This window comes from Solanum stenotomum, chromosome 3, assembly GCF_019186545.1.
Source record: "Solanum stenotomum isolate F172 chromosome 3, ASM1918654v1, whole genome shotgun sequence".
In the NCBI taxonomy this organism is placed as follows: domain Eukaryota; kingdom Viridiplantae; phylum Streptophyta; class Magnoliopsida; order Solanales; family Solanaceae; genus Solanum; species Solanum stenotomum.
In genome coordinates this window covers 965,910-980,465 of record NC_064284.1, presented here as the reverse complement: position 1 = coordinate 980,465, position 14,556 = coordinate 965,910, and the positions used below count along the sequence as shown (strand labels likewise).

Below are 14,556 nucleotides of genomic sequence, written 5' to 3'. Positions count from 1 at the left end.
ACCATGTCATAAAAACCACATTCACCAAGATAAAAATCTTTGGGACAAACGTTGGTGCAGCATTTTTTTAATCACCAACACTTTGACTGTCTATTTGAAGAAAGAAATATACTGAGAAATAGTCCCCTAAAAAGAAAAATAATTAATTATTTTAATTAAATAAAAAGGATCAAATTTGTTCATGTTTTACAGAAATGGAGCTACTTTTCTCTTAGTTGACTTTTTGATATAAAATTATTCCAATCTTTAGAAGAAGAAAAAGGAAAAATTCTTTTGGTCAAAATGATATTTTACCTATGTTTTTTTTTTTTAATCTTTTTAAATATTTTTATCATTTTAACTTTAATATGTTTTAACTAAAAAATGAAAAAAAAAATCAGTTTATTTTAAAATTAAAAAAATATTATAATTTTTTTAAATTTCTGGCCATTTAGCACTATCCGAAAAAAATACTTTTTCTTTTTTTTTTTGCATTTGACTCTTAACAAAGCTTCAACATGGATTTTATCGATTAATGTATTGCAATCTGAAGTTAATATATAATAATAATTGATGAATGGACAGTCAAATATTGATATACAACAATAATTGAGTAGACAATTAAATATTAATAAATATATAATAAAATTCTCAACAAATTTTCAAAGTTTGTGAAAAAATATTTAATTTATGTAAATCTAAAATTGAAATAGAAGTATTAATTGACAAAGAATATACAAAGGGAGACAAAATAAAATACTGTACTTAATTTACAAACTCATAAATTTTGGATATTTTCAAAAACAATAGTGGAGGAAAGAGAAATTATGTTTCTTCCCGCTTTCTCGTTGGCTTCAAGTAGCGGCGAGCGCGTCTTTTCCTGTGAAACTCACAACTCGGTCTGACTAAATTCCACCATGTGTAAAGTTTGCACTAAAATGAAACCCACTTTACATTATTATTGTTAAGACCGGACCCCAGCAAAAAAATAAATAAATGAAGAAGGTGACATCAAGGATTAAATCCGAAACAGCTAATTATATAAAAATAACTGACTGGATCATATTTTTCGATGGTCAAGCACTAACTATTCATGTGAAGGAAATCAAAAACGTGTGGACGGTGAATCATAAATTTTTAATCAAACTTATACCTCTTTCTATATATACCATCTCATTCATTTCACTATGCTCAAAAAATAAACATATTCATTTCTAACTAATAAATCCTTCATTTTTTTCCTCTCTCCCAATTCATTTGTAAGAGAAAGGGAAAAAAAACCCAGAAGAAGCACCATATATTGCAACGTAAACTAAAGAAAGAAAATTATTAATGGCACTTGCTAAAGAAATTATGGGTATTTCCCTGCTGGAGAAATCATCATCATCAATGGCACTTTTTAATCCCAATAATTATCACAAAGAAAATCATCTTTGGTTCAACCAGCAGTTTCAAGGAAGGAGGAGTTTAAGTAGAAGAAAAGCGTTCAGACAGAGTACTATGGCAGCTATAAGTGAAAATTTGATCAAAGTTGTGCCTGAAAAAGCAGTGAAATTCAAAGTGAGAGCTGTAGTTACAGTGAGGAACAAGAACAAGGAAGATCTGAAGGAGACAATTGTGAAGCATCTTGATGCTTTCACCGACAAAATCGGGAGGAATGTCACGTTAGAGCTCATCAGCACTGACATGGATCCAAGTAAGTCAAGGTGTTAAATAATGATCCGAAAGGCCTCTTATTAAAATTTAATTTCTGACTCTATTTTCTTCAGATACAAAAGGACCGAAGAAGAGCAACCAAGCAGTGTTAAAGGACTGGTCTAAGAAATCGAACTTGAAAACAGAGCGAGTAAATTACACAGCAGAATTCATTGTGGACTCGAATTTCGGAAATCCAGGTGCGATCACAGTGACGAACAAGCACCAGCAAGAGTTCTTTCTGGAGAGTATTACTATTGAGGGCTTTGCATGTGGTCCAGTTCATTTCCCCTGTAATTCATGGGTTCAACCCAAAAAAGATCATCCTGGAAAAAGAATATTCTTCTCTAATCAGGTATACTTCCTTATTTTCTTTTACTACTTTAATTTTTAAATAAAATTATCATCATATTAATCATCTGATATGACTTGTCCAGTAGTAATTAATTTATTCATTTTGTTCAATTCAATGTTTGAATTTTCAGTTTCGTTGACATAATACTTTCCGTGTGGAAAATAGGAATGTAGTCTTAGTTTGAATTACTACCGTATTTGAAATTTGAATTGATCAAAAAGAATTTTTTAAATATTAGATTTTACCAACATAATACGGTAACTAACAACTTTATGACTATTTTAGGAAAATAAATTTGATTATTCTAAACTGGTTAATTAATAAAAGGAGCAAAGAGAATATTTAGAAATAAAAAAGAATAAAATCGAAGACATTAAAAAAAAAAAAAAGCAACACCATCATGAGTTAAATGCATTATGCACGTAATGTCTTTTTATATGGCCCCCAATGTTGATGTTGCTTATCTTTCTATAGATTTAAAGTTTATGAATTATATAACGACTTTAACTCAATATTATACGTAATAATAATTGAATTCATAGTTAAATATATATATATATATATATATATGATGTGAACGAAAACAAACTAAAATTAATATAAATTATTTTTGCAGCCATATCTACCGGATGAAACACCAGCAGGACTCAAATCATTAAGAGAGAGGGAGCTAAGAGAATTAAGAGGCGATGGAAAAGGCGTCAGAAAATTATCTGATAGAATATATGATTATGACATCTATAATGATCTTGGAAATCCAGATAAAGGCATTGATTATGCTCGTCCTAAACTTGGAGGAGACGACAATGTTCCTTACCCGAGACGTTGTCGTTCTGGTCGTGTTCCTACAGACACAGGTTAGCTAATTAGTTACACTGTGAGTGTAGATAATTAGTTAAATTTGTGATTCAGTTAGCTTACGATTGCTGTCTTATGATTAATGTTTTGTAGATATAAGTGCGGAGAGTCGTGTGGAGAAGCCAAATCCAACGTATGTTCCGAGAGATGAACAATTTGAGGAGTCTAAAATGAATACATTCTCAACTTCCAGGCTTAAAGCAGTGCTCCATAACTTAATTCCATCTCTAATGGCCAGCATTTCTTCTAACAATCACGATTTCAAAGGATTTTCAGATATCGATAGCCTTTATAGCAAAGGGCTACTTTTGAAGCTTGGTCTTCAGGACGAAGTCTTAAAAAAGCTTCCATTGCCTAAGGTTGTTAGCAGTATCAAAGAAGGAGATCTGCTCAAATACGACACGCCAAAGATACTATCAAGTAATTAGTCCCTAACCTGTTGCTAAATAGGATTAATGACTGATTAAAACCTATTGTGAAATTCTTTTAACTAGTGATGAATGCTTAATTAACAAATGTCAATATTGTGTACATTGCAGAGGACAAATTTGCCTGGTTACGAGATGATGAATTTGCTCGACAAGCAATAGCAGGAGTGAACCCGGTATCCATCGAAAAACTTCAGGTCTTTCCACCAGTAAGCAAGCTTGATCCTGAAATCTATGGCCCTCAAGAATCCGCCCTCAAGGAGGAGCACATTCTTGGTCATCTCAATGGCATGACTGTTCAAGAGGTAATTAAACACAATTGGATTTCACTTATACGAACGATACAGATTATTTTACATTATCAGTGTATTTTAACTTACTGACTAATTAAAAATGTTCATTTCCTAATGTGACAGGCTTTGGATGCAAATAAGCTTTTCATTGTGGATCATCATGATGTATACCTTCCATTTCTCGATCGGATTAATGCACTTGATGGCCGCAAAGCATATGCAACACGCACCATTTTTTTCTTGTCTGATGTTGGCACACTTAAGCCCATTGCCATTGAACTTAGCCTCCCCCAAACTGGTCCAAGTTCGCGATCCAAACGTGTTGTCACACCACCTGTTTGTGCCACTGGTAACTGGACGTGGCAGATCGCTAAAGCACACGTCTGTGCTAATGATGCTGGAGTTCACCAACTCGTCAACCACTGGTAAGTAATTAACCTGAAAAATGAGTTGATGCAGAAAAAACAGAATTTTACCTTTATTTAATACTTATAGTTTTGTGGATGATTTTATTAAATGATTTTGGTCATGTAGGTTGCGTACACATGCAAGCTTGGAACCATTTATATTGGCAGCACATAGGCAATTAAGTGCGATGCATCCAATTTATAAGCTTTTGGATCCACATATGAGATACACTCTAGAAATTAACGGTTTGGCTCGCCAGAGCTTGATCAATGCTGATGGTGTCATCGAGGCTTGCTTTACTCCTGGTCGCTACTGCATGGAGATCAGTGCTGCTGCCTACAAGAATTGGCGCTTCGATTTAGAAGGCCTTCCAGCTGACCTTCTCCGAAGGTACAATTTCTTCTATAGTCAATTAGGAGTTAAGTTATATACACTGACATTGGAAAAAATTATATCGTCACTGTAATTTAACGGATTGCAGCATATTAATTACCTATTAACCTTCAAATTATAATATTTTTTTGTATGTAGTCTTTATTATTGTGGGTAAAAAGTGGAAAATCTAAATAAATTTTGGTCTTATTTCAAAATGCAGAGGGATGGCAGTACCGGACTCAACACAACCTCATGGGCTGAAACTTCTAATTGAGGACTATCCTTATGCTGCAGATGGGCTTATGATATGGGGCGCAATCGAGAGCTGGGTTCGCGATTACGTAAACCACTACTACCCATCCTCGGCCCAAGTTTGCAGTGACAGGGAGCTGCAAGCTTGGTATGCCGAGACTATTAATGTGGGCCACGTTGACCTTCGCAATGAGGAATGGTGGCCCACGTTAGCTACTCCAGAGGACCTCATTTCCATCCTCACCACCCTCATCTGGCTGGCTTCAGCGCAACACGCTGCACTGAATTTTGGGCAGTACCCTTACGGTGGCTACGTCCCAAACCGGCCACCACTCATGCGTCGATTAATCCCTGACGAGAACGATCCCGAGTACGCGGTGTTCCTAGCTGATCCACAAAAATATTTCTTCTCAGCTTTACCAAGTTTGTTACAAGCAACAAAGTTCATGGCCGTGGTTGACACATTATCGACACATTCCCCGGACGAAGAATACTTGGGGGAAAGACATCAACCATCTACTTGGACCGGAGATGCAGAGATTGTTGAAGCGTTCTACAAATTTTCCGCGGAAATAGGGAGAATTGAGAAGGAGATAGATGAAAGAAATGCCGACACGAAACTAAAAAATAGGTGTGGTGCTGGTGTGTTACCATATGAACTATTGGCACCAAGTTCAGGCCCTGGAGTAACATGTAGAGGTGTTCCAAATAGTGTATCAATATGAGTAATTATAAGTACATATATATAACCAATGTTTATAAAGTTCATAACTAGGGTGGACTAGTGAGTCTTTTCTGCATATATGTACTATCAAGATGTATGTTTGTATCTACAGCTAGATTTTTGTGAGAACATTAATTAAATTAAATAATTTGCTACTAATACTAGCTTAAGTCCATCTACCACATACTCAATTTTTTTTACAGAAAAGGGTCAAAAATACCCTTGAACTATTTGAAAAGGTCTAAAAATACCACTCATTCATCTATTGGGCTAAAAATACTCCTCCATCCACCTTTTTGGTCCATCTCTACCCTTAAAACTAACAGCCACTTTTTTTAAAAATATTATTATTATTATTTGTTACATGTCATTTTCTTATTGAATAAATTAAATCTCAACCCATTTAATTTTCCCCTACCCACCCATTGTAGTGAACATGACCCAAACCCAATTAGAAGACCCATTAAAAAATAAATTGATTGAATTTTTCTCCCCTAACCCCAAGCCTCTTTCTTCTTCCCTCCTTTTTTATTCAAAATATTTCTAGACTACTTTCAATCAAATGATACAATGTCCAGTGCAATCTAGATAAGTGTATGATATGAAAATTTGTTGGTGGTGTCTAGTTAGTGTAATGTTCTTAATTGTAATTACTATTATTGTTGGTATGATAGTGAAATTGTGTTTAGTTTGATTAAATATTCATACGTTTAAGGAGTTGGAATAATTCGTAAATTTCATTGTAATGTATTCCATTGTTAATAAAGTAAATTTGAACCACTTTTATTTTCGTTTTTGGACCAGCTTTGGTGCTGTTTATCATCAAATTTTTGTCCAGTTTTTAATCTCATTATGGTGCACTTTCATTGCCTTTTGGCCTCTGTTTTTTTACAGTTTTGATTTAGTTTTTGGTATAATATAGGTGCAGGTTTGCTTCTGTTTTGTTATAGTTTAGGTGCAATTTTGATAGATTTTGGTGTAGTTTTTTTACGCGATGGAAAGAAGACTGCAAAAACCAATACTCCTTGAATCCTTCAACTTCAAGTTAGTATTGCAGCGGAAATTTTATTATTTGATTGAATACTATCTTCAAATTTTTGAATAAGAAAAGAGGGAAGAAGAAAGAGGCTTGGGGTTAGGGGAGAAAGATTCAATCAATTTATTTTTTAATGGGTCTTCAAATTGGGTTTGGGTCATGTTCACTACAATGGGTGGGTAGGGGAAAATTAAATGGGTTGAGATTTAATTTATCCAATAAGAAAATGGCATGTAACAAATAATAATAATAATATTTTTTTAAAAAGTGGCTGTTAGTTTTAAGGGTAGAGATGGACCAAAAAGGTGGATGGAGGAATATTTTTAGCCCAATAGATGAATGAGGGGTGTTTTTAGACCTTTTCAAATAGTTCAAGGGTATTATTAGCCTTTTTCCTTTTTTTTTAAGACCGTACCTTTCGTTCCCACTAGTGCAGTAAATGCAACATCCAACTGTGTTCACGGTCCAGATATGCGGTTCAGAGCGTGTGGGAATGTTACAATATCTCACATTCACCTTTTATGATATTGGACTATACGCATCTCATGAGTTAACTTTTGAAGTCGAGTTAGCTTCATGATCTAATTTACGTAATAAATAATGGTGTCTTACTGATCTGTGACGTTAAATCTAGAAGTCATCATTATAGTAGCACTTGGACTAAAACCAATGTACAATTTATCATGACTTCCCACAATAATGTTTGTCAGCTTCATCTACTTTTTTTGCCACTACATTTCCCATTAAAACAATTTTAACTTTTTAGAAATTGCAGTTGATTTTACAGAGCTATTGTCCCCTTCAATTTTCTTTTAATAAAATTCTGACGTCCTAGAAGCTTACTCAATAATCCCACCAGGTATATGTTAATTAGCTCCCACCAGTAAAGGTACCGAATAACGTATGCCTCCCATCAACTCAAATTTTAGATAATATAATCTATCAAGGCTTAGATCGATAAGAAGAAAGCTTTTCTCCCAAATTAAGACTGTGATCTTCAAGTTTACACCTACTTCTTTAGCCACTAAATTACGCTTTTAGATGTTTGGGCAGCTTGGCCCCAAATTGTCTTGTTATTAATTAACGTGTACTGGTTGTTTGAAATTCACATATATAAGAATAGAACGTAAGGTAGCCTAACTTGTGAAATTGAACAATCAACAAGAAGTATGTACTTGGACTTGTGTTGTGCCCACATTAGTTGTTTAAAGAATTAGAGTTTGTTTGACATTGTTGTTAGAAGTCCAAAAACACTTATTTTGATTTTAAAAAATTATATTTTTTTCAAAAAATTAGGTATTTGTCAAATCTGTAAAACTATTTTTAAATGGAAGCAGTTGTTTTTTTGTTGTTGCGAAGAAGCTAAAAATTTCTGCTTCTAAAAAAAAACATAAGCAAGTTTTTTTTCAAGACTAAAATATCACTTCTATATATGTATATTTATCAATATATCTTTTATTAATTTATTAACATATCTCATATGTTTGGATAAGTATCATTTAATAGTTTTATTTTTTATTTTACGTTTATGTATTACGTATTATTTTACGTAATTAGAAAAAAATAACAACAATATTTTTGCAAGATTAGAAAAAAGAAAAAAATAATTAAAGATTTTAACCCTCCAAAAAAATGTATAATATTGATTGAAAATTTGAATATGAATATTTTAATTTAATAAAAAAATTAATTTAATTTTTGTAATAGATGTTTAAACTAGTTTCTCTCTATAAAATAATCTTAATACTAAAAATACATTAATGCTTGCCCTCGTAATTTGACTCTCAAAAGCATTTTTAAAAAAAGATTAGCGAAACACAATTTGCTTATAAAAAACACTTTTCAAATGAATTAGCCAAACACAAATTGTGTTTTTTTTTCTTTCAAAAGCACTGAAAAGCTATTTTAAAAAAAATACTTTTGAAAATAAGTAATTTTCAACAGCAATGCCAAACAAGCTCTTAATCAGATTCAATTGCAAAATTTAAGTTCTTATATTAATTTAATTAATATTTTGAAGGCACTATATTTTTTTTCCCTTTTTCTTTTCTCTTTCACAATTGGATGGTTGTTAGAGCAGTCCCACTGTATTGAGAGTGGTTAAGGCTCAAATTGCAAGGAACTTTCTTTGTTTATTAAAGGAAAAATGAATATTAAAGTGGTACAGTCTGAAATGAAGATTAAAAAAAAAAAGGCATTTATTATTAGATTATTTTTATATTTCATTATTGGGTTGTTACAGTCTGAAATGGAACACGTTACAAAACAGACAAAAATAGTGTGATCTTATCAAAAATTGTTGGTCTTAAATTTTTACAATTTTTTATTTTTTTTAAAGCTTTAAATGATTAAAAAATAGCTGAAAATTCCCCTAACGAAAAATTGCAAGACGAAACAAAATTTGCAAGGAATAAGTTTAGTTAAAAACATGTCCCAGACATAAGTTTTGTAACAAAAATTATGCCGAAAACAAAGGAATTTAATTATGCTCAAGTTAATATATCAAAAACTCATTCAATTTAGATCTTTATATCAATAAAATTACTTAATCAAATTTATCACAAAAAAATTAATATATCAAAATAAATTATATTTTATGCTAGGTAAATATAAAATTCATAAATAAATAAAATTAAAGAAAACTCAACAAAAGAATTTTAGGGGTAAATTATAAAATTTTCACAGTCATCGAAAATATTTATATATTTGAAAAATTAGAATTGATATTCATGTGTAAGAAATTAAAATGTGAAAAAGAATTTAGGAGAATTCATAAATAAATGCACATGCTTTTTAGCATCAATACTTTTGTTTGGGCAATATTCAATCGAAAAAAACACTTGGTACTCTAAAAGATATTGTTACAATATTGAATTTGATATATACTCATTAAGGTACGGTTCAAATTTCATAATTTCGCCAGTTTTCTTTACTCCACTTTCTTGGTCATCTGAATTTTAGATCATAATATAATTTTCACTAAGCGAAAATTTTATAATTGACATATATAAGATTAATTATTACTAGTTATGACATATTTTTCGATTCCAAATTTTCAAATATACTGAAAAATTGATTGAGGAGATGAAATGAATGGTGTTAGGGTTTTTTTAATAATAAATTAAGTTGAGTGTTTTAATGATATAAAAATCTAAATTGAGTGATTTTATTGATATAATAATAAAATTTAATACATTTCGTAGACAAAATTTCATAATTGACTGCCATTTTGATATATTAACCCGCTATACCCAAAACATAAAGTGTAGTGCGTACAATAATTTGAATCAGAAATATATAACTCGATTATAGTGCTATTATTTTCTTTTTCTGAAAAAAAAAAGGGTCTGGTTGTTAGAAACAGAAACAATTGTTAATTTTAAAATCACCGTTCCTATTTTGTGCATTATTTAGAACTAAGATTCACGTCAATAATTATATTTAAAGAATGAAGGGTCACTAGTCAAAGTCAAGTTAAATTTCATTCCAAGTCTCATAGAATTTAGCAGAAGGTGCATCACGTACAAAACTTTGCAAACTAGTGACCTTCCGTTACACATTTCTATTCCAAGTCAAAATATAGAAATTTACAACTCATTACTTATTCATTTCCTGGTTCATTACTCTTTTCGATTTATTTTATGTGATTATGCTTGATTAAGCGATAAAATAGAAAGAAAAAAAAAGACTTAAAATTTACTTCCTCCTTAATTTATGAGACATTTTTTGGATTTTGAGATTCAAACAAGTTTATCTTTGATCGTAAATTTGTTTTATATATTTTGAATTGCCAATTATTGTAACTTATAATACTTTTTACGTAGTTTACAAAATATATAATTTTCATTTCAAAAAAATTAAAGATTACATGCGCATATTTCCGGTCAAACTTAAATGGTTTAACTCTCAAAAAACGTAAAGTGACACATAAATTGAAATAAAGAGGGAATATGATTTTTTTAAAATATGACATAACATTTATGTTATCACTTCACAAATTTATTTTCTTAAACATTTATAAAATATAACATTTGTGTGATTATTTCACTCAGAGTGCCTCATAAAGCAACTATCACAATTAAAAAAAATTGCCTTTATTTGAATAGATTTGTCCAACATCCATCTATACTTTTTTCCAATGAATTTCAAATTAGTGGACTGTGGGGTACCTTTTGTTTTGTTTTGTATTTTTGGAAAAAGGGGCCATTCACACAAATAGGTGGTGTTTAGTTTTCCTCTTTGAAATATCTGGTCTTTAATTCTTATTTTTCTATATTTTAAATAACAAATAAATTGAATAACAAATAAATTTTTGCGGAGCATGAGGTTATATTTTCATTATATGATTTCGTACATCATATTCTCATTCCACAAAAAGCTTAGTTTCAGAACCTACAAACTATATCATAAATGTATAACTTAATTACTATAAAAAATTTTCCGAACAAATTAGGTTATATAATCCTATGCAACTTATGCCACATAACTTAAGTCCTATAAAACTTATGTAGAGTGAGATAAAATTTTTCTAAATATATGTCGAGTAAATAAGGTTATATAGATAAGAATATTTTGATCTATAAATTTTCATCAAAAGAGGTCAAAGTCTGAAAATCATCATAATTGAAAGTAAAAATAAAAAATCACCATATTCAAAAGTAAAAATTAAAAATTAAACCAAAATAAGAAAGCCAAAACATTTTTTTAGTTTTTTTTTTTTTAAAAAAATAGAAATAGGAGAAGGGATTACAATATGAAGAATTGAACCCTCAGTAGCTATTAAATATTCCGCCCAAAAAAATACTTAGTCCTATCTCTTCTTTTTTTTGTGGGCTAGCTTATGTTATTATTCCAAGTTGTTTCACATCCTGTTGGAAGGTAGTACGGAAGAAATAAGAAGTTAGTTGGAAGACCAAAGGCAACTGAAACGTAGTTTCCAGGAAACTATTAGACATTTTTTCAACTACAGAAGTCCACTCTCCCCATTAATAAATAGGGCAATTTATAGAAATTACATATTTTTAAGGCAAAATTACAATATACTCTCTCAGTCCACAATTGTTTATCAGGGTAAGGTCATGCACATCCCTCAAGGAAAATTTAATACAAGGTGTAATTTGACTAATATAACCCTACTATATCAAGAATACCAAAAGTCCACATAACTTTTCAATTGAATTGCACAATCATTAAAGGCAGAATTGGAAAAAAGTGACTAATTATTTCTTGATTGTTTAAATTGACAATTAATTTTGGACATCTATTTTTAGTATACATGCCAAACAATTGTGGACGGAGGGAGTATTCCTTAAAAGTTTATAATTATAGAAATCGCTCAAACGGATATAATAATATAAGCGCTGATACATTAATCTGATGTGTGAGATACATTAATCGTTAAGTAAAGATACATTACATTTTATACATGATATACTAATCTGATGTACATTTTATACATGATACACTAATCTGATGCGCGAGATACACTAATCCGATGTGCGAGATACACTAATCTGATGCGCGAAAATGAAGGATTTTGGAGATTTGGAAAACTTATAGGGAATAATGATAATAAGTAAACTAAAATGTGAGATTTCTGTAATTTTTCCTAATAAGTAACAGGAAATGATCGATCACAGATAATAAAGTATATAAAATGACTACTAAATTTATATTGACTCGTTAAATTATTCACGTAGTAACGACCATCTCTCAATTGCTATAAATACAGCTTTCGTTAAGCCATAAACTCCACAATAAAAAACAATTAACGATTACAATCACTATCACTCTTCGTCCAACCAAAATCAACTACCAAAAGTACAATCAACACAATGGAAGGTACTACCTGGACTGCATATGCTGCAGTATTTCTTGGTACTCTGTTTCTTTTGCTTCTCTCCAAATTTCTTCGCCAGAGGAAACTCAACTTACCTCCAGGCCCAAAACCATGGCCGATCATCGGAAATTTAAACCTTATTGGCAGCCTTCCTCACCGATCCATCCACGATCTCTCCGTCAAGTACGGACCCATTATGCAACTACAATTCGGGTCTTTTCCAGTTGTAGTTGGCTCCTCTGTAGAAATGGCCAAAATTTTCCTCAAAACCATGGATATCAACTTTGTCGGCAGGCCTAAAACCGCTGCCGGAAAGTACACTACTTATAACTATTCAGATATTACATGGTCCCCGTACGGATCCTATTGGCGTCAGGCACGTAGAATGTGCCTGATGGAATTGTTCAGTGCAAAACGGCTCGATTCATACGAGTATATTCGGGATCAGGAACTTCATTCTATTCTTCATAATTTGAACAAATTATCGGGGAAACCGATTCTGCTGAAAGATTATTTGACGACTCTGAGTTTAAATGTTATTAGCAGAATGGTATTGGGGAAAAGTTATTTGGACGAATCCGAAAACTCGATTGTGACTCCTGATGAATTTAAAAAGATGTTGGATGAATTGTTCTTACTTAATGGAGTCCTCAATATTGGAGATTCAATTCCCTGGATTGATTTCATGGACTTGCAAGGTTATGTTAAGAGGATGAAAGTTGTAAGCAAGAAATTCGACAAATTTCTCGAGCATGTACTTGATGAGCATAACGTGAGAAGGAACGCAGTGGAAAACTACGTTGCTAAGGACATGGTGGATGTTCTATTGCAGCTTGCTGATGATCCAACTCTGGATGTTAAGCTGGAGAGACATGGAGTCAAAGCATTCACTCAGGTATTCACTTTATTTTTATATAAAACTCAAAAAAATAATTGGAGTAACGTTTGTATAAGATAAAAGGGGGTACATAGGCATAGCTATGGGTAATTTTCTCATTAACCTTGCACTGAATGAATCCCTACTGCTCTGCTCCACTTGGGGTGAATTCCTTCACTCTATTGATATGGATGGAGACAAGATATTGTGGAAATTTTTTATGGACCCAAAATTTGGTTGTCACTTCTCAACAAGAAAATGAATATACTCGTAATAATTGAACTGTATCAATGATAGTGTTATAGAAATGATATCACACCCACTTTCTGTCTAAGTAAAACGCACAATTTAAGGTGGTCCATTTGTAGCTATTTTAGAAATAGAAAGTGACTACTAGAAGAATATAAATAAATTTTGTAGCTAAATAACAAAATACGGCTCTAATTCTATTTAGCACCACATTATAAGAAAAATTGTAAGCTATTAACTATGTAGCAATAGATTAGCGCATAGCTAGTTAGGTTATTTGTAGTATTTGTTTTTTATGCATTATTAAAGTTGATGACACGAGCAAAATGTGTATTGTACAATCAGGACTTGTTGGCTGGTGGAACTGAGAGTTCAGCAGTGACAGTAGAATGGGCAATTTCAGAGTTGTTGAAGAAGCCAGAGATTTTCAAAAAAGCTACAGAGGAATTGGATCGAATAATAGGCCAAAACAGATGGGTACAAGAAAAAGACATCCCGAATCTTCCTTACATAGAGGCCATTGCGAAAGAGACTATGCGTCTGCACCCAGTGGCACCAATGTTGGTGCCACGTGAGTGCCGGGAAGACTGCAAGGTAGCCGGCTACGATGTTCAAAAAGGAACCAGGGTGCTCGTGAGCGTGTGGACTATCGGAAGGGATCCAACATTGTGGGACGAGCCTGAGGCGTTCAAACCCGAGAGGTTCCTCGAGAAGTCCATCGATGTCAAAGGACATGATTTTGAGCTTTTGCCATTTGGAGCTGGGAGAAGGATGTGCCCTGGATACAGCTTGGGTCTTAAGGTGATTCAAGCTAGTTTAGCTAATCTTCTTCATGGATTTAATTGGTCATTGCCTGATAATATGACTCCTGAGGAACTCAACATGGAGGAAATTTTTGGGCTTTCAACACCCAAAAAGTTTACACTTTCTACTGTGGTTGAGCCAAGGCTTCCATCAAAACTTTACTCTGTTTAATTCAGCACTGGTTGTTTGTTTGAATTGATGCTCTGTTTAAGTCTTTTGTAATCTTGTATCCTTCTCTTTATTTGGAAGTGGTTTGTAGTGAACTTCACTCAAAAGTATGTATGCATAATAATGCAGATAATATTTCAGAATTATTCATGTTAGAGCAGAGCTTATGTGGTAAGTTGGAACAAGTGCAGATCTCCGTATGGAAACTTTTATCCA

General features: G+C 32.2%; 2 protein-coding genes across 2 annotated transcripts; both read left to right on the top strand.

Moving 5' to 3' along the window:
* The first annotated feature begins 1,184 nt into the window (after positions 1–1,184).
* Positions 1,185–5,542, top strand: LOC125857468 (linoleate 13S-lipoxygenase 3-1, chloroplastic). The gene is made up of 8 exons (XM_049537069.1): positions 1,185–1,675; positions 1,749–2,029; positions 2,646–2,886; positions 2,981–3,307; positions 3,427–3,620; positions 3,732–4,033; positions 4,143–4,406; positions 4,612–5,542. Exons 1-8 carry the CDS (start codon positions 1,312–1,314, stop codon positions 5,366–5,368), a joined length of 2,730 nt encoding a protein of 909 aa, XP_049393026.1. The 5' UTR covers positions 1,185–1,311; the 3' UTR covers positions 5,369–5,542.
* Positions 5,543–12,106: 6,564 nt separating this feature from the next.
* LOC125857479 (trimethyltridecatetraene synthase-like) lies at positions 12,107–14,377 on the top strand. Its single transcript, XM_049537083.1, has 2 exons — positions 12,107–13,137; positions 13,714–14,377. Exons 1-2 carry the CDS (start codon positions 12,238–12,240, stop codon positions 14,341–14,343), a joined length of 1,530 nt encoding a protein of 509 aa, XP_049393040.1. The 5' UTR covers positions 12,107–12,237; the 3' UTR covers positions 14,344–14,377.
* The last annotated feature ends 179 nt before the right edge of the window (positions 14,378–14,556 follow it).

Coding starts and splice junctions, on each gene's coding strand:
- LOC125857468 (XM_049537069.1), top strand. CDS start 1,312: ATGGCACTTGCTAAAGAAATTATGGGTATTTCCCTGCTGGAGAAATCA. Junction 3,308..3,426: donor CACGCCAAAGATACTATCAA/GTAATTAGTCCC, acceptor TGTACATTGCAG/AGGACAAATTTGCCTGGTTA. Junction 3,621..3,731: donor ATGGCATGACTGTTCAAGAG/GTAATTAAACAC, acceptor CTAATGTGACAG/GCTTTGGATGCAAATAAGCT.
- LOC125857479 (XM_049537083.1), top strand. CDS start 12,238: ATGGAAGGTACTACCTGGACTGCATATGCTGCAGTATTTCTTGGTACT. Junction 13,138..13,713: donor GAGTCAAAGCATTCACTCAG/GTATTCACTTTA, acceptor TTGTACAATCAG/GACTTGTTGGCTGGTGGAAC.